Source organism: Odontesthes bonariensis, chromosome 13 (assembly GCF_027942865.1).
Source record: "Odontesthes bonariensis isolate fOdoBon6 chromosome 13, fOdoBon6.hap1, whole genome shotgun sequence".
Lineage (NCBI taxonomy): Eukaryota > Metazoa > Chordata > Actinopteri > Atheriniformes > Atherinopsidae > Odontesthes > Odontesthes bonariensis.
Genome location: NC_134518.1, coordinates 17,268,958 through 17,291,625, shown reverse-complemented (window position 1 = coordinate 17,291,625; position 22,668 = coordinate 17,268,958). Strand labels below are relative to the sequence as shown.

At 41.7% G+C, this 22,668-nt stretch overlaps 2 protein-coding genes across 4 annotated transcripts; both read right to left on the bottom strand.

Annotated features, from left to right (window-relative positions):
* Nucleotides 1–498: 498 nt before the first annotated feature.
* Nucleotides 499–18,472, bottom strand: ccnjl (cyclin J-like). Of its 2 annotated transcripts, none has more exons than XM_075481228.1 (6): nt 18,132–18,472; nt 17,339–17,449; nt 12,828–13,038; nt 4,527–4,826; nt 4,243–4,402; nt 499–3,881 (listed from the first exon to the last, which is right to left on the bottom strand). In XM_075481228.1, the coding sequence occupies exons 2-6, from the start codon at nt 17,414–17,416 to the stop codon at nt 3,362–3,364; spliced, it is 1,269 nt and encodes a 422-aa protein (XP_075337343.1). In that variant the 5' UTR covers nt 17,417–17,449; nt 18,132–18,472; the 3' UTR covers nt 499–3,361. The 2 variants fall into 2 exon arrangements, with proteins under 2 accessions (XP_075337343.1, XP_075337344.1); XM_075481229.1 differs by having other exon boundaries at nt 17,339–17,446.
* Nucleotides 18,473–19,420: 948 nt separating this feature from the next.
* Nucleotides 19,421–22,369, bottom strand: c1qtnf2 (C1q and TNF related 2). Of its 2 annotated transcripts, XM_075480618.1 has the most exons (4): nt 22,236–22,324; nt 21,998–22,067; nt 21,619–21,876; nt 19,421–20,336 (listed from the first exon to the last, which is right to left on the bottom strand). In XM_075480618.1, the coding sequence occupies exons 2-4, from the start codon at nt 22,059–22,061 to the stop codon at nt 19,696–19,698; spliced, it is 963 nt and encodes a 320-aa protein (XP_075336733.1). In that variant the 5' UTR covers nt 22,062–22,067; nt 22,236–22,324; the 3' UTR covers nt 19,421–19,695. The 2 variants fall into 2 exon arrangements, with proteins under 2 accessions (XP_075336733.1, XP_075336732.1); XM_075480617.1 differs by lacking the exon at nt 21,998–22,067 and having other exon boundaries at nt 22,236–22,369.
* Nucleotides 22,370–22,668: the final 299 nt, after the last annotated feature.

The window sequence follows — 22,668 nt, the reverse complement described above, 5'->3', positions numbered from 1 at the left end:
AGGGGGGGGGCTTTGATCATTGGTGGAAAAAATACAAACATCCCTCTGAGATGCAACAACACATGTAGAACCCGAGTAATAACAATGCACTCCAAACCTGAATGAAAACCGACAGTTGGATAGTTCGGCCTTGGTCAGGAAAAGCAGTTTCTAAGCACAGCTATAAGAAAAATGTGTTCTCTGAAATTTAATCAAGAACATACAGAAACGGAAAATTAAGCGCTCTATCAGGAAAAAAACATTTTTTTTAAAAATGATAATACCTGAATAAAAGCATTTAATTAAACTCCAAAGCGTAATCTTAGTTCGATTCAGGACAGGTTTGATGAAAAGCGTGTTATCTTCACGGCATCTTATCAGAAGTAAAACCTGCTGGAGATATTCCCATTTTCTTCCCTTTAAATCACCTGGAGCAACACAGTGGAAAGCATCGGGTCTCCAGAAGCTGCAGGACCGCCGCTCAGATCTCCTTCGGGGAAAGAAAACACCTCCCAGAGATTCAGCTCAATTGTGTTTATTTTGTCATCACACTTTATGATAAAACACTATCATTCAGTGTCACAAAAACAAATACTACAGGTTGTTACAAAAGAATAAAAAAATAAAATTAGAAGTTTTTGCGGTGTCATTTCATCACTATCACGCAGGACAAGTGTCGGTCGGTGGCCTCAGCACCTTTCATGGTCAAGAAATGAAGTTAAACTCTATCTAAAAGACAAAAGCATTCAGTAATATCTGTTATTCAAAGCGTGTGGCTGCAATATGCAACATAATCATTGTGTTCAGAGCACACTGCCCTCTAGGTGAGATCAAGTCAACTCAAACAGTCTTCAAAAATAAGTTACAAAAGTTGAATCAGTGGTATACACGAGACAGTGATGGCTGTGGTCAGTTTAAACAGAAAAAAAACACCTTATTGCACCTTTGACACCTTTAAATTAGAAGTTGCTCGTGAGTTGTGAGGAAAGAGCAAACTCTTTAAAACAAAAAGGAACAAAATGTAGTTCCGACTAACAGCATCCATTAAGGGAGGTGAGGGAAACAAAACAAACAAAAAAAAAATGACAAAAAAATAAATGTTTCAAATACAATGCGAACAAAAGGAATGTAGAAAATGTAACAAAATGGTACACAAAGTTGTAAAAAAAACAAAAAAAAAAACAACTCTACGCATAGTATTATATTTCATTTCACTGGAGAGCAATAACGTGTCCTTTTCAGTAGTGGAAACACACGTTTGTGGCTGTAACAGTTGGGGAATATGCAATATCATCGACGTGAGTTGCAGTTTGAGAAAGTCTTCGTGGAGCTCCATCTGACAAATGTCTGCTTCTCAGATAAGTCCATGAACTTAGGGTTCACATGTAAAGCCTGGAAACTGCTGTGGGCAAGGCACAAACATGACAGCGTGTCCCGTGTCCACAAATCCAACCCTGAAGCCAGAAAAGTTAAGCAACAGGCAATTTGAACATTTAAGAATAAGGAACCAGTTTCTCAGTTTTTGTTCTCCCCTGAACAAGACAACACCTCTCCATCTGCATCTGCTGGGGAGATTGATAGATAAGGATCAAACAAGAAGCACATCTATATCAACTTGGATTCAGAGAAATAGTTAATGAGTTATAAGCCAACAGATTACCCGATAATGGCAGCATAAATTCAGTCACAATGTGGCTCACAACTCCCAAAAGCTTGTGGTCGACACATTTAAAGTACCAAAATGGTGACCAGTGGGCAACCCCTGTGATCAGCACGGGGAATCTGGATGCGTTTAAACTTTAACAGGAAGTTAAAGATTGGGGACTGCAGCTTTAGAAATCTGAGAAGCAATTACGGATGACTGGCTGCAGATGTTTATTTGTGAGGCCAGTGAGTAGGTCTGTTCCACTATTTAGCAAACAAGTTTCATGCATTCAATTACTGAGAAGTACACAGAGTCGAGTCCAGTGATGAAGAGGGGGATTACTATAGCCCCCACAGACGCTGGATTAGCATCCAGTTTAAAGCACAATAGCACAGAATAATGAGGGAAAGGCAGCTAGCTTCAGCCTTAAAACCTGAGCCTGAATATACAGTTTCAATGAACAGGTACAAAGAAAACTACACTTAATCAATGGTGGGTTTCTATGTTGGTATAAAAAGCTACACTATAGCAAACAAAAAAAATAATTAAAAGATAAGAAACAGGAACAAAAAGTCATCATAAATAAAAGCTATGGCATGTTTCAATGGCATCGTATTCAAGTAATCTTGATAAAAGTCCCTGATAGTGGTTCATGTAAACATTGGAGTCATTAACACAGACAGAACCAACAGTTCTTAAGAAGGCAGCAGCAATTCATATGTACAACACACGACCAATGTCAAAGTCTCCTTCACCATGCTGGTCCAGTCACATCAGTTTGTGTTAAACTCTTTGAGTGGTGCAGGAGAAATTAAAACTTTAGTATGGAAAAGCCTGTAGCTGTGAGAGACACATTTTCGCCTGCATGTCTGAAGCTTAGCCACAAGGCTCGGCTTTGGAGATGGAAGAGAAAGAGGACGAGGGAGGAGAAGAAAAACTTCGTACTGCTGGCCTGTTTGAGCTGCGGACTTCACCTGCTGTGCACTCAATGAAATTCTTGCTCTCCCCTAAGGTCTTCAGTGGAAAGAGTTCCCGGAGGAGCCCTTCAGTTCATTATGTCAAATGTTTGCCAATTTTCAAGAGACAACAAGAAATTCCAAAGACATACACAGCGTTTTGTGTCCTGCCAAGTCTGCACCAAACCTCCATTTTCTCTTCTATCTTTCTCAAATGATGGCTAAAAATTATTAGTAGCCACATTTTCAATTAAATTTGTTTTCATTTTTGGGATTAGAAATCAAAAAGAAAAGAAAAGAAAAAAAGATGTCAAGCAGCAACAAATGCTCATCAAATGCTTTGTCTTCTGTGCACTTCTAAAATTGGCTCAGCTGTGACACACAACTGAGAACAGGCACTGAATGAGGTGGGTGTTGGATTACACTGCTGCTTTCATCTCATTCACAGTGATGACAGTCTCATAATAACGCAGATTTAATAAACCCAGTTCAGAATATAGCAGTAACATTTCTGCAGTGCCTCTGTATTTCATATGAGGCAGTGGAGCATTTGTCACGTCAGTGTGATGACTTCCACTGGGTCTTTCTTGCTTTTTGGCCTCTGCCTGCGTTTGAGGCGTCTCTGTGAGAGGGACGGGCGAGCCGGACAAGCTGAAGGTGTTGCGGTGCCGACGGAGAGAGAGAGGAGGTCTGCAAGTAGATGTTTTGGGGGTGGGAGTTGAGATGGAAGACTTGCAGTGGACTCCCGTCGGGGTTTGTGCTCCCTCTCCGTCACCTGGCGTCACCTATCAAAGCAGCCAGCTGTGAATGTGTGATGTGCCCCCAGATAGCTCCCACTGTAGGCCATACTCAGACAATGTCGCGGTTCTCCAGCGAGGGCCATCTGCACAGAGATGGGGCCCTGAAGCGGCAGCGCCCGAGCCCCTGGCTGGAGACCTGAGGTTAGGCTCGAGTAAGAAGGGAACGGTCCTCCGGGAGTAATGGAGGGAGCCCCTGTTAACAGACCCATCCTGTGGCTCTGAAGAAAGTCCTGAGACATGTTCACCACAGGGCCCAAAGCTTGGGAGTCAGCCAGCACCTGCAGCTGGGACAGGGACGGGGAATGCTGGGAAAGGTGTGGGTAGCTGTCCGGCTGAAAGAGCAACTGTGGTGTGGAGGAGGTGGAGGAGGACGAGGCCGGTCTCTGGATGGCTGACACCGGAGAGAGGTGAGACATCTGTGGCTGGGACTGAAGAGAAGAGGGCCGGCTAGGGGGGGTGGATTTGGCTTTATTGGCCTCCTTCACGTCGTTGTCATGAGCCCTGGCATTTCACAACAAAAAAGACAAAATATGTCGTGTAAGTAAACAATATGTTTGTGAAACACAACTAAAACCATCACTGCTGAGCAGGCAGAAAGAGGAGCATGTGAAGAATTAATCCAGAAAACAATGGCTGCTCCGATTCAAACACTAAAACACCACTTTTGACTTCCCACTATTAATCTGAACATGTGCCAACAAATAAATGAACACACATCGCCACTCACTGAGTAAGATAATGGCAACCTAATTATAGCTGTAACAATAAACAACTCGTCAGCCATCAGGTACAATTACCAAATTGACAGGCCCTGTCAGATGATACACGGTTAGAACAAAAGGCATCTTCAAATTTTTCTTACAGCAGCATGAGTTCAATGCATTGGGTCAGGTGGTCCCAGGTGTAGCCTGTTAGCAGGTGCAGAGCGGTTGTCCAGCTTGGAGAAATCTGAAGGCAAATACGAGATGCTGCCACGCATGCAGCAGCAACTTGGGATGGTCTGAAGCTCAGGAAGGCGTGATCTACAAGAAGAAAACCATTCAAATTATTCTGAGATCAAACGCACACGTCATGCTACTCACTTAATCCCTGACAGCTGCGGGATGACAAAGTAAAAGCAGTTTGGCATCTTTCTTTTACACTCACCCTGCAGTGAGACCTCCAAGAAGTAGTGAGTGTATTTGTCCATGAAAGCCTTGGTCTTGGACAGAGAAGACAGGGGCCAGCCATTGTAAAGGTCACCCTCCTGCACTGCGGCGTGGAGGTAGTAGTCAATAAAGTGGGCGGGTGTAGGCATGCACAGATTCCAGCCAAAAGTCTCCAGCAGCAGAAGCTCCATTTTAATCAGATCCCTCTTGTTGAGGACAAGGTTGAGACTGCACATAAAGCCAAGGGAGTTCAGCTGCTCCAGTTTAGGAACCCGGTCTTCCTTCTCCTCAAACTTACCTGGAAAGAAACAAAAAGAAACAGGGAGGTTAAACTAATACATACAATTGCTTCCAAATGTTCTAGAAAATTCGTTTAGGATATTACAAACAGCTGTTAGAAGTCGTGAAACCAAAACAAAATCCTGTAGAGCTGAAACCATCAGTTGATGAAACAGTTATGTGTTAATGTATTGGCAAGATATGTACCGTCTCTCTTAGTTTTACGCCAATAAAATAATAATGAAGGAATGGACTTTTGTTGGGGGTGGGGCTAAAGTTAAAGATTATCACAACATTTCTCACCATTTACACAAAATAACAGATTTGTAAATATTGTTACATTTATTATTTAAACGCTTATGATATATTTTCATATAACAATTTCTCAAATAACCTGTGTGTGTATATATATATATATATATATATATATATATATAAAAATAGATATTTGGAGATCTTGAAATGGAGTAATACTGATAAATGTTTGCTAAAGAATCTTGGGTTTTTTTCCCAAACCGCGATAATCATCATGTGCAACAGGTCTATGATCAGCTTTAAGGCAGCTTACTCCAGTTTCTACAAAACATAAGAAGTGCCTTCTAAGCATTAGCAATTAAGTTGACTACTTCTGAACATCTGGCTATAAAGCAAAGCCATTACACTAATAAGCTGAGGGAGACATCACAACAGGCTAAGTGTGGGCCTCTTTCAGTGGATTACAAAAGCCTGGCGCTTTCTGTGAAAAAAAGTCTGCCAGCTCGATCCCCAATGTTTCAGTGTCTCTGCTTCACCCCAGATCCTCACAGAAAACAGAGCAATGTCATTATGGTGAGCCCCCCTCCTCATCCAAAGAAGTACTCTCTTTCCATAGCAACAGCCCTGAGGCCTCGGGGGTACATGTGACCAATGAAGAGGGCGTTTCCGTCTTTAATCCACGGGTCCAAGAGGCCGCCTCTCAAACATTAAGAATGAGGGCGAGGAAGGTGTCGGGTTACTCTGATACAGACTCCCCTGTAAAGCCTGTGCCTTGAGCCACACACAGCTTTTAGTCTTTTCATGAAACTGACCGGCTCCTAAAAAAAATTTTTAAATTTTTTTTAAAAAAATTTTTAAAAATGGCTCAGCCAGCACTGGATTTTCGAGACCTACGGTATATAAAATCTGCGACAATCTAAAAAGTGAAGAATGATTTACAACCATGACATCCGTCATTTTTGATTCGATCAAACCTAAAATTACTTTGAATTAGTCAGCACGATATAAGGATTTCCTGAATGTTAAGTTAAAACATAATGTAATGACATTTGTTTAGATATGTGTATTAGCATTTGTCAGCAACGTTAAGTCAAATATCAAAAATAACTGAAAGCATAGCAAATATCAGTCCAGTTGCACAAAAAGTATATAAATCTAGTAATAAAAATACACTTGAACATGTAAACAATGCCACACACACACACTGCAGCTTAAACTACACTCCATGGATATAGTTGAATTACTTGGCACTATATCCCCTTGCAAGGATTAAAAAGTTATGCATCAAGCTGAGAACAACAAAAACCCTCTGTTGGGTTAATCTTCTAATCTATAACCATGGCAACCAAACACTCAAAATAGGGGCCGTATTGACATAACTGAGCTACAGTTAGAAGTGAACACTCCCAGCAACAATTGTTTGACATGCAATTGCTTTTTCTATTGTCACTGCCATTGATGGACCTCATTTATCCCTTTATGCCTGCGTCTAGTGGAGCGCCTTCCTACAAAGTGCAAGTTTTATCACTGATGTTGCGACCTATCATTAAGCAAGGCAGGAGAGAGGAGGCGGGGATCTGCAGCCCAACATGCCGGGAGGTGGGGGTGAAGGAGTAATTAGCAAACAGGCAGTAATGGCGTCTCTCCAGCAGAACAGGAAGCACAATGAGAAACAGCGCTGTTTATAGCCACCGGCGCTCGTTCTGTGACCCAGTCCACACTTGCCCTATTCTCTCCCCCCCATATCCTCTGGATCAGTGCCGTCTGCAGCTAGACTGCTATGTCCACACAGACACAACAATAAAAAGCCGTCAATGCCCCCAATCACCACAAAACACCAGCGTCTTTGATCCTGAGAGATAGAACGAGTCAATCTCCTTATTGTAGTGATTATTCCTCTGCTTTACAACTGTGGGTGACCGGACATGAAAAACACCGAGGCTAAAATGCTTTAAAACATGGGGGAGAAAAAGCCTACACGAGAGACTTTCAGAGCCATTCAGAGAACATTTATTTCATTGAGGCAGAGGCGCAAACTATGCAAGAAAAACACAAGATGGTGATTAAGTGGGGTAAACACTGCTTGAATTTGTGCTTTCATACAATGCAAATTCTTCCCTTTCACAGACAAAGTCTGACATTTTTGACTGCGGCACCCAATAAAAGCTTATCAGATTTAATATAACTAAATAAATAAGCACAGAATAGTCAAACCTTGACTAAAACCCAAGTCTCAGCTTCTCAACAGACATACAGATAAAAAACACTTGAGCATTTAAACTAAAAACTAAATTTTGATTGCCTTTGCCCTCACACTCTTACAAAAGAAAACTGTGATAACAGTGACATAAAACATACTAATGTTGCATCAGGCATGAAAGGGACAGTAGAGAATGTTGCATCTCATCTTAAGAGCATCAAAACTAAAGAAAGTCATGCAAAATACCAACCATGACCCCTCAGAGCACAAGCTAATGTTTTCAGATTATATTGCCACTTTTCCTAGCAATGATTCATCTCAATGTTTGATGAGCTATTAAACTGGATTTGGTGACGTGTATTTAATCTTCTCACTTCTCCATTGCAGCAATGTGCCAAAACCACCGTAGCGCCTATCGATTTACTGTTCTCACTCTGAATGCAGCCTGAGCGAGATGGTGCATTCCTCTCTTGTGAGTTCAGCCTACCTGGAATGCAGGCAGCTAACCGATCCTATCTCATGTCAGCAAGCAGGAAAGGGACACAGTTGAGGGGTAAAAACAAAACTTCCATTTCAACACAGCAACCACACACCCCCCATCCTCTCTCACAGCGCCCACAGGTGATGAGATGAGGTCGAGGTCAGGGGTTAGAAAGAGGTAAGACCAGGATGCAGGGCGTCCTCCCAGGTGTGCTCTTTTGGGAATAGGTGGTGGTGGAAGTAACGATGGGTTTAAAGTGATAGCGGTTGTTAGGAAACTGTAGAACTCTACTAAAAAAAAATAATTTAAAAAGTGGATCATTTTTCCTCTCGCTCAGCTATGAATTTCCAGCAAGAATTACATACACACAGAAAAATATGAAAAAAAAACTGCAGCACATGTCGAGGGTTAAGATAATGGCTGAGTTATTGGCTGTCAAAAAATAAGACGGATAGAATGATAGCACCACATCTGGCTCCTCTTTCACCTTTACACAGCTGGCACATCACAGCGTTAACTACTAGTAAATGTTGGATGGTCCATTTTGGAAAATGTCCACATAAAGACTCCCGATCAGATGTCAGAATGATCCTCACACCATTTGTTTGATGTCTTCTATATCACTGGCTGTAAAGCTCCCATTCCAAAACTAATCTGGGGGAATTGGGGTAGAGAAGAACTACGGACAAACACGGGAACAATGGAAGGCTATTGCTAGAGAAAAAACATCTCTAAAACAAATCTTCAACTGGAGGAAGTGCATTTGGCAGAAAATAGGAAACTGATTTTACACGTTCCAAACATGGAACATAGGAACACAGCTCGCATTCATCCATCAACAAAGCTGCACAAATCAGAACGATTTCCCCAAAACAGGATACGTGACTTGACATCACTGAACACTCGAGCTACAGTTACAGCTCGAATTGGCCATTAAACTGGATCGCCATCCTTGTCTGACTAAACACGCACAGGGGCGGAATAGAGTTGTCTGATACAGCAACGCTGTGGTTTGTGTGCAGAAACATTCAGAACATTCAACAAACATCATCAAACTCTCTGTGGGAGAATTTTTTACTTTGAGTGGTGATTTTGTAAAAAAAAAAAAAAAGAAATCAGGATTTTATTAGAGAAGAGCAACAGCAGCCGAGCATTCACAAATGGTCTTAATTGGCTGATTTTTAATTACAATTTCAGACGCATTAGGCCATCTATAAAAAAAAAATAAAAATTTGTGAATGAGAGCAGCTTTTTTTGGAATTCAGCTGTAGTTATATCAGCTTAAATCAATTTCATTATCTGCGTTTGCCCAGTTTGAGTAAGATCGGTTTTGTATTTCAGTTGTACTGCTGTGTTTATGTGCAATTCATTTTAAAAGTCTGATTTTAGTCACTCACAATTGTTTGTGTGCGTGTCATGTATGCGTGCTCAAGGATCGCATCTTGCACGTAAAGATTTAAAGAAACTAACACTTCAGCGCTTTCATTTTCTGTCTCATCATTTCCTGCTTTTTCTCTGACCTGAAAGCCATGAAGGAATTTCCTCCTCTCCTTAAGCGTCTTTTATTTGTTGGTTCATCTTTCATTGCGAGAAATTGGTCACAACTCTGTCACAAAATCTCTGTGTTGCCACCCTCTGGCCCTGGCAGCTCTCACAATGTAGGCCCAAGCTGACCCCTGACCCATGATGCTGAATGCTTGGGTGACCAGGGAGAATTCTTGAAACCCTTGCTCTGTTCATATGTGTGCGTGTCAGAGTGTGTGTGTGTGTGGGGGGGGGGGGGTATAGCGCCCCACGCTATGGGTGGTGACATGAGAGCATGCGGACAAACATGTCCTCAAGCATTACACTGGAAAATGTTTAATTTCACTAAATGGTAGCATCTGTTCTGCAGTTTTCTGACCCATCATTACAAAATCAATCTAAAACAAGTTCTAGTCATAAGTGAGGATATTCACTTTCAATACAGCGTGTACCTCCCTGCATAATTTATTCAGCTGTGAGAGCCCCACATGACTACTGCTCCATCAGAATTACCGTCAAACCTCTGAGATTGGAATAAAGGGGGAAGTTGTTTCCCTCTTAATCTACATTTCGGGGCACCCTGCTGGGTGGTTCTCTTCTAGCATATCCCATTTTGAAGGCCACCACCTCTTTCTCCTTCACTACTCTGTTTAACATCAGCAGCCAACCTGCCTTTGAAGTACCGCTCCTCTCATTTCCCAACCCCCCAGGGATGAGGGGCTGCTTTTACGGGCCCCCCTGTCCTAGGACTGGTTCACTCTGGCTGACTCTGACAAGGTGAGAGAACAAGGAGGAAATGGAGCCAGCAGCAAAAGGTAAAAGGACACCACCGGGACGCAGCCGTTAGGATAGATATGTGGTCATAGCAGTAGCACGCTCTCTATTGGGAATTCTCCGGTGGATTAGACTTCAAGGTGGATCTTAATGAGGTGACTGCGAGAAAAGAATCCATAGGTTTATCACACGGTTGTCATGGCAACCTTGTCTTCTTATAGCAACGTTGGCTCACGGCAAATCTCTACCATTCACACACACATACAAACACACGCCTGCTCACACAACAGCCTCCCCGCCTTAGAGTGCGCTCCCCTCCCCCTCTCTGAGTCTGGCTGGCTGTCCTGCTTGCATTGACTGGCTTTTGTTTGAGGCCTGACTCGGAGAGCATATGGCAGGTGCCCCTCAGCGCACTGTTCTTCCCCACCCCCGGGCCTATGCATGTGCACTCGGTAGTCAAAATGACTAAATTTCTTGTGCTCAGTCGTTTAAGCAGGATGCTCTATTTGTTGTTGTTATTGCTAGAGATCCTTCAGTGAATCAAGTTCACTAAAGAAAATATCAGAGATAACTTGGTACAGAGACGTCAAGAGATAAATAAAGACAGGGGCTTTCGCCCCGGCATAATCAGAGGAGCACAAAAACAAGGTTTACAAAACATAAAAGCATTGCGATAACAAGTAATCCATAACATTTTGTTCTGGCTGGCAGCAGAAATGCATTAATGATGAGATTTATGCTAACAAATAGCTACAGAACGCAGACCCTTTCCTTTGTGGACTCAAACCTGCCACAAAGACTGATGTTATCATTGCAGGACTTCATGAAATGTCACACAATAGAAACTTTGTGGTTGTGGGCTGACTTTTAAATGCCCCTGAAATACACATTTAACTTCCCCGGACAACATTTCTGTAATCATTTGGGCTCAATGGATCAAAGTAACCTCTCTAAGTAAGTGGCCAACAGTGAATAACAATCGATTCATATGGGTTTTAAAAAACTGACTATAATCTCACTTCTGTAAAGGAAGAGGAGCTCATCCGTGAGCAAACACATGCACACACAAATGCCCACAAAAACATACATACAATGGAGTAACAGGATTAAGCAGTGACTGCTGAGAGGCACAAAAGGGGTACAGATTAATTAACCAAGTGCGGAAGCCAGGAAAGTTTAAAGAAAGACAATTGTGTGTGTAAAAGGGAAGCGGTGAGAAACAGAGAGGCTGTTCAATAACTAGGCTGGGTTCCAAAGCACCTCAAGACAGATGAAAACCCAAGTCAACTTTGAATCAAACACCCTTTCATGCCTTCATCAATCATGAGAGAGACTCCCCCGAGTCCTGGAGGAGTCAGACGCCGGAGAACAGAGAGGAGAGAGCTCCACTAGCTTAGAGCTGCAATCAAAAGATTCAATAAAAGAAATCTGATCGATCTATGAGAGATTCAAAGAAAAATAAAACCTGTGTCCAGGTTGGGATGATAATACTTACTGTACTACAAAGAGGGAGCAAACTCTAAAAGCTATTTTTGGACTCTCATGAGCTTGCTTTTAAACAAAACCTCTTAAGTCTCATAGCTCACCACAGACACCTCTGACTGATTGAAGAAGGCTTGTACATGACTACACACACACACACACATATATATATATATACATACATACACACTGAGCTCTCCCAAATGAACAGGCTCTGTTCCAGACTCCTACTTTGACAGCATCATTAGTCTAATTATCCATGATGCCAAGGGCTGCGTTAATGTACGGAAAACCTCACAGTCTGTTAATCACCAGACAGACGAAGAGACGCTAATAACGACCACACAACCTGCACCGTGCAGCAGCAGGGGAAGAATGATTTACACACCTGCTTTGCACAAAACACAAAGAAACACTGAGATTTCACAGCAGACAAGCATCCTGGTTACTCACCAAACTACAGAACTCATGTTCAGAATAATTTTTTTTCTTATAGAAATAAATATAAATAATAGAACAAAAGAATAACACCTGCATCTGTGCAAACTGATAGAGAAATAATTAGATATATCAGCTATGAAAGCTGTTTGGTGGCAGAATCTTTACAGTCTTTTTAAGTATCTATTGACATCAAAGAAAAATGGAGGGCCTCTCCATATTTATTGTATGGTAAATATGAGTTGATCTTAGAGGAAAAAAAACACTGTATTTATGTATGTAGAGTATTAAACTGACTGCAGTAACTTGCTCTGAATGGATACTGTGGATATTCTGCCCTCTGAAACTAATCATGTGTTCTTCGTATTCACAAAGAAATGAAAATGATAACACCTGTGATCTAAGGATAGTTTGAAAGGTGCCACAAGTTTACCTACCAACTAAACAGCAGAGGCAGCAGCCAAAGTGATCATATTACAGCCAGGATGAAAAGCAGAGATAAAGTTCTGCAGACTTGAGCAGAACTCACAACAGTTTTTTTTTTCCCATGCAAAAAAAAAAAAAAAAAACACAAACAAATTAGCTTTGTTGCAGGAAATGTTTCACCTCGTGCCATCTGTGCATAAACCACAGTCTATTTCAGGCCAACAGATCTCCACTAAGGGGATGGTGCATGTACAAGTTAAGCAAGACAAAACATATATATATATATATATATATGTATTTAAAAAAAAATTTTTTAAGTATTATCAGACCAAAAGAAAAACATATGGATAAAGTCTTTATGTGAACATTCCTGTCAAGTAAAACATAAAACAAGCATGCAGCTGTCAGTATAGAAGTTGAATGGCAGTTTCTAGACTTACTAGCAAGCAGCAAACAGGAGAGGGCAATGACATAGAGCTGTTTGACGGCCACATCGTAGTGGTCCATGAACAGGTCCAGCAGGTAGACGGCCAGATGACGTGCTGTAGGACATAGCTGGTAGCGATTACTCAGAATGGCCAACAAGTCTGCAAAGTACCGCCGCATGCCAATCTGTGGAGAGTGGGCCCGGTAGACTGGCAGCTTCAGCTCCTGGAGGTGGAGAGGAGAAGAGAGGTGAGGGGGGGTAAACAGCAGGGGGGGAGATGATCAGGGTGGGCAGGAAGCAGTGATGAAGCGTGGGGGTTGTAATGAATATGCATAAAAATAGTGAGGCTAATATTTCTCAAGTTGACTGAGTTTATCTGCTGCCAGGTGAGATGATGATGTGAGCCTAAAATACTCAGAACAAGAGTGAAACTTCAGTTAATACTGAAAATCCCTTAGAATAGTTCAGCCTCATTTTAGTTTTATTGAATTCACTATTACTTCAAAGAAGCGGAGCTAATTTGGGTCACCGCAGGGGTCTCTGAACAATGGGGTTAGGGTTTGTGTGTGCCATGTTTGGAGGGGGGGGGTCTTCTTCCAGTCGAGTTCAGCAGCAGATAGGATTAAGTTTCACCCCTCACACATCTTCTATTCACGTTCAATTAGCTGCATGTGTTTAAAAGTGGAGAGAAGACACTCCGCATTATCATGGAATCAGGCTTGGGTGTCCTCCCATATCAACTACAAAACAAAAAAAACAAAGTTCCAAAACTGAAACCTGCCACAGAAGCTTAAGACATTTAAAGTGTAAAAACTCACAGAAGGGGCATTTTATTTGCTTTTAACTCATTCGCTGCCAGCCATTTTCAGTGCAGAGAGACCCATACTGCCAAGTGTTTTACAGTATTTTGACTGATTTTCCAAGACCCACAGAAAAGTGTGTCTTATGACTATGTACACACCGAAATTACCAAAAAAAAGAGTAGACTCTCTTCTTTCATCAGGAAAAAAAGTTTGTTTCTACCATTTTCAGTCCTTTAGTAATAGACAGTAGAACATAGGTTGGTTTCACCAAAAACAGCTGTTTTTGACCAAAAAAAAAAAAATTGAGAAAACAAGCTTTTTGTGCAAAGAAACCTGTCAAGCAGAACAGTGACTTTGATGCTAACATTTTTTGCTTTAGTGACACCTCAAACATCTGAAAAGTGGTTTCCTTCCATAAAACAGCAAAAACAACACTGAGAAGGTATTTTGATAGCATAGCATTGTCTGAGTCATCAGAACTGTCTGGTGGTGCGCTCCGCTGAGGTGAAATACGCGCACGCCGACGACTCTCTCCGCTTGGCCCGGGTATCTCGTCGGTGGATAGTAGTGGTACACTACTTCTGCTGCACAGAAGGCTCTGTTCGAGCGTTAGCTGCCTAAATGTTTTGTTTTGTCTCGCCGGCGACATTTTCTCCTTCTCCGATCTTGGCAATTATAGTTTACAAACATTTTGATTAGTCTCATTGGCTTCAAAGCCGCTTCAGTCTTCTTCTACAATCTATGTGATCTTTACTCATCTCCCATCCAAAGTAAGTAATTTTGCCAGTATATTCTCTGTTTAGTGTTTACAAGCCTAAGATTTAGTGACAAACTCCGCTAGATTGTTCCCCAGCCCGCTCCGTTACAAAACGCAATTGACGTCTATAGACGTCTTTGGCAGTCAACGGTTGAATTTAAATTGACGTCTATAGACGTTAATGGCAGCCAATGAGTTAAGCTGCTTGCACTGAAAAGTTCTTAAAAAAAAAAAAAAATCAGAGTCAAAACAGCAGATCCTAGATTTAATGAGAGATAGTGTGTCGGTAGATTAATCTCTTTGGGGATTGCGAGTGGTCCTTAATATAAAAAAAGATGTACGAAAATAGACATCATGCTGAGACTGTTGAGGAACATCCCATAACTCTGACTCGAAGAGTCCAAATCTGGCTTTAAATGCTCTGTGTTTTTAAGCGGCACGGATTAGTCCAAAAAGCATAATAGTTGCAGATTAATTTATCGGCCGTTTTATGACAGGAATGTCAAACATTTGCTGCTTCGAGATTCTAAATGGGTTCCCTTTTCTTGAAATTTCACTGAGTAAAAAGATGGAAAAAAAACAACCAAAAAACAGCAATATTTAACTAAGAAAAAAAAAATATACAAAATATGTTATTTGTTGCAGCTCAACCGCGCTGAGGGATAAGCTCTCAGAGAAACAGCTTACAGTCATAACAACTTGCTGTGATGGGCAAAACTACCAAAACTGTCAAGGCTACACAGGCCGTCAAGTATTTATTTTGAGCGGATCTATAACAGGAGAGATGCTCAGACTGACACTTCAATGGAATCCAAAAATAAACAGTACCCCCTCCCCTCTCCCACATCAACATTGAGCAACACCACCCCCGGTGCAACGACCTACCCTATCAACCAATACTCCCCAAACTCTCCTCTCCTCCCACTGCCTCTGGTCCATCTGTCTGTCTGGGGGTGCAAGGCCGGCAAGAGGAGGGGGGTAGGGTGGGGAGTTGAAGGGAGGAGGCTGCTTGGGTCTGGAGGGGCTTTTTTTGGGGGGGGAGGGGGGTGCCTTTGTGGGGGATCCGCACCATAATTAAGAATTCCACAGCTGCCTACTGATTTGCATGTCTGATAATTTGCCACATGCTCCACACCACCGCTATCTCCCACATCAGGGCATTATCACTGCAGCAAGCGTCATTAAGGCTGGATGAGACGGTGGGGTACAGGCACCATGCGGGAGATCTGAGCGCCGTGTGAGGCTCCGTTACTGATTTCACCATTCTTTGCTGCTGCAAATTTACTGCGTTTGAGCGATTACACCTTCCTGAAAACATCCAACAACCTCAACTCGTCTGCAGTTTTTTTCTTTTGTTTAAATGAAATTTTCATCAAAAGTTACTTTTATAAATAACTACTCTGTCTGGTACTCACAAATACGAATGAAAATGTCACGTCAAGCCAGAGCAAAAAAAACTTTTATTCTTGTCTCATGGAATAATCAAAAGGTAAATTAATTCATCATAGCAAAAAAAATGTCCCAATACTCATACATCAGGAACATTTTTGCTGGCAATAGCTTAAATATAAATTGATTATGAAATCATCTTGTTTTTGGAGCAAATTCTCTCAAAACTGTACGTCTGCTGCAACTCAAATCACTTTTAATGACTCTTAGTTGGAAATGGAGACCCGTCGTTATGGGTATGATCGTGGCAATGAAAATCTATTTATGACAATGTATGAAAAGACTGTCTTCTCAGACTCAAAAAACAAAACTCTTTCAGTACCTTAATGCATCATGAGTTACATTATATCATAAAAGGTATTTAGAAGCTGGGAAAAACCCTGTTCAGAGCAGCTTGGCTGTTGACTGACTATGCTAAAAGAGAAACTAGTTTTAGTCAGCTGTAAAGTCTCACGCAGTGCTCCGTTTACAATCAGGACATTGTACTATACAGTCTGCTATAATGTAGGGAGACTGTTGCTTGAGCTATCAACAAAAAATGCGGATATGAAGCCATCAGAACCTGACTTTAGACTGACAGTGACACTTTGTCTCATTATAGCACGTGAGGGAAAACGTTGGTGTGTTGCTAGTTTCCAGCTCTGTGCACAGATTTTCAGTCTAATTGACAGCCAACTTTGAATCGAGCATCGTGCGGCAGGAGAAAAGTGAATCAAACAGTATCTGAGCGAATGACTCAAACATCTTATTCACAGTCAACTCATACAAACTGTGGCAAGTCGAGACACCCAACATCCACAGCCTGATCGGTCTTCTTCACCGTCAGTCTGGAAATGCCAGGGGAGTGCTGGCTTGAAATTGCCAGTCAAGTGACAGATGCCGCCATTAAAGTGACACATGGTAAGAAATATGATCATGCTTTGAGATTAATTAAGACATTCTTAATTAATGAGCCATAACTCCTCCATGTAATCTAATTCAAATCAGGTTTAAATAGACCGGGCCATGTAATTAAATCCCCCCCCCCCCATCGTTACATTGCGTTGTAAATAGTATGTTAGACCCTCCAGCGGAATATCAAGGCAGCTCTTATTTAAATTATAATTCATCATATCAGAAACTCTAGAACTCTAGAAAATAACACAAAAAAACAACTACTAACACTTATTTTCATTGGAATTCCATTTAAAGTCTTCACAGGGTCGCCAACCTGTGATTACATTTAATTACATCGTGACCAAGACTTTATTATTTTTTTTCCCAGCTAACAATCCGACAGCAAAGTGATGTTACACTGTGAACTCGTGGATTAACACACTTATTGGAGCTTCAGTAACTGGGTTGTTTTTGTGATAATACACAGTGTTTGTTTCGAGTTGATGAGAACAACAAGCCTACACTTAATGTGCTTCTGTGTGAATTTAAAGTTTTCTTAAACACATGGAGTCATAACAAAGTTCATAAAATCCTGGCCTCCTACAAACATAACATAGTCCTTATTGGAGTCAAACTCACCTTAATGCGTAAGGACTGATGGATATCTGAAGCTAGCTGTCCTTTCCACCACTGCAACTCCCTCTCCATCTTTCCCATTCAGAGGAGGCTCCTAAGTTCAAGATTTACCTGCTGAGACGGATGTATTTAACAAGACAAACTTCAGATACTTCAAACAGCAGCAACAGAAAGTGAAAATGACTACATTAAAGGTGTTAAAGCATTATATGTACCGACTAAAGCACGATAAAGAGGGGGACGAGGCGTACGTGTCTCTGCAAATGTTCAGAAAATTCTGTTTATTTAATTAAACATCTGTACGCAAGAAAAACACGACTAGCTCGGGAATTCGCATTCTTTTGAAAAATATAGTCGTTTTGGCAAAAGTTTGGGGTAATTTAAACAACAGCAGAGGTACGTCTGCCTGCGCAGGCCATTTCCTCTGCTCGGGAATTTAAATGGCTCAGTTAAATACCCACTCGACCACGCCGTAGGTCAAATTATCCGAAATGCCGTTCAGATAATTTGCTGCTCACTTTTGACACGGATTTTTAATTAAACAGTAGCTGAATAAAAAAAAAACACGTTTAAGTTATCACTGAGGACGTGCCTACACCACGAGACAGCGACTAAACAGTGGGGCGACACAAGTTAACTGCCCACACCGAGGTCAGAAATACTAGCCTCGTTTAAAAAACCGTATCATCAGACTGCCATAAAAGCGGACACTTCATCACAAACACGGCTCATCCTTCCTGAAGAGCAACAACCTGGTGAACTTCTCATGTCGGTGGTTATTACATGTGCCACTCACCGCTCCGACGGGAATGCCCCCCAGACCCCTTTGTCTCAGTCCGACATCCTGAATGAGAGAACTCCGCTTCGGCTCAACTTTGAGGCAGACCTCTTTAGAAGCGGAAAACACAAACTTCGAGCCCGCTGGCAAGACCATCAAACAGCTGCCACCGCCAAAATCCCGTCCGTAGGCCTTCGGTCGCGCCGTTTCCCCAAAACTGTTCACACTTTCTCCGAGAGAGTCTGCTCTGCCGTTTTCTCTCCGGTGGCTTCGATGTAACAAAGTAGCCTCTCCGGCTGCACCAGCTGCTGCTGCTGAGCTGCGAGGCTCGTGCGCCAGACGTGAAGATCCCTCCTCCTTACTGGGAGTTGTAGTTTTTAAGGGGTCAGCGTTAGAACTACAAGCAGCAACGGCGTCGAAGAGCAAATGGCCTACTTTGTCACTTTAATTGGACCACTTGTGATTTTATATCATATTGTGTTATATTATACCGTTTATTCATTAATTTTGTTTTCCCACAATTTTTTTTGCGCAAACAACTAGATATTTCTTGTTTAATTAAGTATTTAAGTCTTTTTAATAATAAAAAATAAAAAAATAAAAAATAGTATCCCTAGATAAGATGCATTGCAAGTGCAAGACCAGACAAGTGTTTTACATGTTTCTCAGCCTGTGGATTTCCTTTATATTTCTGAAATCTCTCGGGAGTTTACAGTTCCACCAAAGAGATTTTTCCCTTCAAACTTCACGATTGTTTTAAGCACTAATGTACCATTTGGATGAAACAATAAATATGTCAAATCTAGAAGCAGAATTACTTTTTAATTCAATTTATTTTAGAGTCATAGTAACTTTTCAGACCTCACATTCCAAAATAAATGACAGGTTTATAAAACACAAAGTGTAAAACAGCTCAAATCTGCTCCACCTCCACCACAAACAATCTTAAAATACTGCCCAGGTGATTTTCAGGTGTGTTTCTATTTCAGTACATATTTAAATTGAAGACTTCTGCTAGCAGTGTTTACTTACTCTATTAATGTTAAAGATCCGAAATGACCTCTACCACTAGAGATACAAAATTGTAAGTTGATATTTAGTTACTATTTCTGTATCAACAGCAAATCATTGGCTGTTGAAAGAATCACTGTTTTGAAAGAATAAAATCTTATAGCTTTGATTTTTAGTTCAAATTTAGAATGTCTTTGTCAATAAAAAGACTAGATCATGGAAGATGGCATTGTGGTGTTTTTTCTTTACCAGAGTTAAAGGGAAACGCGTAACTAACGCAGCTACTTATAAGGTCAATGCTTAAAACACCAGGAGAGTAGAAACAAGATGCAGCTACAGCACTCTTTTTATACCTTTATAATAGAAAAGCATCACTGAGTGTTTCCCATTTTTCTTCCCTTGTGCACCCCCTGGTGTCAAGATTTGTATAGCAACTGGAATTCACTGATGTACATCTTTGTATATAGAAAATGGATGGATGGACAGACATCTTTGTGGAGCTCTCATTTTGACATGTAATAAAGTCAATTAAGAAGACAAGATCTTTCAGGGACAGGTATTTTAGAATGTATTAACTGTCAGACTGAGTGTTTGCTTTTCTATCCTCCTCATTGAGAAACTCCTGGTCGGCATAAATTAGAAAGCCGGTAAAGGTGCTGTCTGTCCAGAATGGGTCAAAGAAGAGTCCATTCTGCTCAGAGTAGAAGATCTGCAGCCAGACCTGATCAGACTGCTTCAGGTGGAGAACAGTAGAACCAGAGGCCACATCGTGGTTCCCTGTGTTGGCATCAAATGTCTTGATCTTGTATTGTCCATTATGGACCAGCCCGATGGCCAGGTGCTTATTGGCCAGTGTGATATCATAGGTGAAGTAGTAGACTCCAGGGATCGCACAGACAAACTTCCCACTGCTGGCGTTGTAGTGATTCCCCTCATTCAGGAGGATCCGGCTGAAGCGGATTGGCATTCGCTCTTTTGGATAACTCTTTGTCACAGCCACGGAGAAGGCTGATCGGGCTGTGCTGCCACAGTTACAGCCCCCAGGAGCCCCTTGCTGGCCAATGTCACCCAAATCTCCTTTTTTTCCCTGTTTTCCTGCCCAGCCTGGTGGTCCACGTGGGCCCTTTAGTCCTCGAAGTCCAGCCTTCCCAAAAACGCCTGACCGGCCTTTCACACCTGGTTTGCCTAGGTTCCCAGGTCGCCCTGGATCACCTGGAAAAAAACACAAAATGATGACAGGATGGCAATAATGGACTTGATAATCACATAGCTGTAGCATTTCTTTTTTTTTTTTAAAGAAAATCAAAATGTGTGGGCACCCTTTCATATGTAAGATTTAATTATCTTGGCCTTATTTAACACATATGAAGTCAACTGATAATATTTATACACACTAGCAAATTTTCTTACCCTTCAAACTTGTGGTTACACTCAACAGTCAGAGGCTGATTTGCACAGCTCACTGAAGATGTGGGAATAAAGTTAACAAGAGTGGGGAAATTATTAAAGGATATCATAGCCCAAACAGTGTGCAAATTCCACCATCAGCAATGTAATTAAGAAATGCCCATGAGGGTTAACTGTGGATGTCAAGACAAGATCAGGGAGAGGGAGGAAAAAAGGAAGAAAGAGCTAAAAAAAAAAAAGAAAAAAAACTTAAAAGAGCACTTTGATGAAAAAAGGAGTGTGAGATAAAAAAAATATATATAAAAAAACAGCATACTAACTGGTAAGCACACAGGGAAGAACGGTCTCCTCTACATACCAGCAAAGTGTGCATAGGGATAACTTGCAGTCAGTCAGGAAACTGAAACTGAAAATAGGCGGTTTTCAACAACAGCACAACTGTGACCCAAATCGTGAAATACTGCGACTTCACCAGACTTCAAGAAATGCAGGCTGCAGCCTTTAGAACAGGCACTTACAGGCTGCACGTTTCAACATTAAACATTTGAGCTAAAACTCTGCGGGGAAAACTTTTACATGCCGGGTATGCAAGAAAGTTTAAAAAGGGCTCTGAACTTGAAGTCATGTGAAGAGATGAGTGGGTGAAAGTTCCAAACGCTGTGGCAGCAGACAGCGCTAGAAATCTGTGATTCTGCTGAACAATAAAGAAAAAACATTTTCACAATGGTTTGCGGGCAAATGAAATGTTCTGCTGGGAAATCTTTTGCTCCACCACGTCACAAAAACTTTCTCAGGAAAAGCTACTTATGACAGAGCCCGAGGCACCGACCCTGCCTCCAAAATCTCCAGATTTCAGCCTTGTCAAGCATCCGTCACGCACAAAACATAGAGAATCAAAAAGGATCAAATGCCTGTCCTGGTGGTACACACCCCAGAGATCCTGTGGGATCCTAATATCTATAAACTTTAAAAAGCCATGAAATCTTCAAGCTTCTAAACTAGCATGTTTTTGAGTTAGTCAGAAGGAAAGAAAAAAACAACCCCAAACAGATCAATAAGACAAGAATAGAAAAGACAGACTGGTAACCTCTATCTCCCTTTCTTCCTTTTTCTCCGTCTTTTCCATCTGGACCATCCAACCCCGGTGGCCCCATGGCTCCCATGGCCCCTGATGATCCAGGAGCTCCTGGGTTCCCAGCAGGTCCTGCTGGGCCTGGCAGACTGCAGACCAGCTGGGAGGAGTTGACAGTGAAGTCACGAGCTGTCTTGGATGAAGAATTTGTTGACCGGGAGACGACAGCTGAGAGCAAACAGACCATCACACACATCTGCAGCATGGTGGACACTGCAGAGGCACAAAAAAAAAAGAAAGAGAGAGAGAGAGAATGCATCTGTTCACAACAGTAAATATGATTTGGGTTATACATGCTATTCATAATCAAATGTTGAACAACAAGACGACACACCTAGAATCTGCCAGAGGATGTTCCAGAAACAGAAAGCGGTGGCAGAGTACAGGCACACATGCATCTACAGCTGAAGTAAGATGAGAAGGACGTTACCTCAAAGGTCTGGTCAATAGTCATGTTTTAACTCAATGCTTCAGAGCAAGAGAGGTATTGTGCATCCACCATGTAAAGGTTGAATCAAAGTTTAACAAATGGAGTGAATCAGCTACGTTAAAAACACAAAGGAGCAACTCACCAGTTGAGAAATATTGGCCCTCGGATGTTTTTCTGCTCTGTCTGCACCCTTTTTCTGCATGAAGGTGCATAAACTTCCCTACATGTTTTCTCCAGTGAATGTGTGAGATAACATTCTTCAAGAGAAGCTCTGCTGAGAAATGCTCAGCTCAGAGGATTATAGTCTGAATCATCCGCCCCGTTTATGCAACTGCTGGGCCAAAAAAATACTTTCACCATGATGTCATTAAACTCAAGTCAGCGCAACAGTTCTGCACAGCGGAAGTACTGACACCACACTTCACAAACTCTTACAGGGATCATTTAGGATACTACAAAAGCGATGCATTAAGAAGGGCAATATTCCCATTCTGAAGTTACATGTAAAAAAAATAAATAAATCAACGTGTTCTACAGCAGTTTTTAAAAAAGCACCGCGAATGTTACCGCGCGTT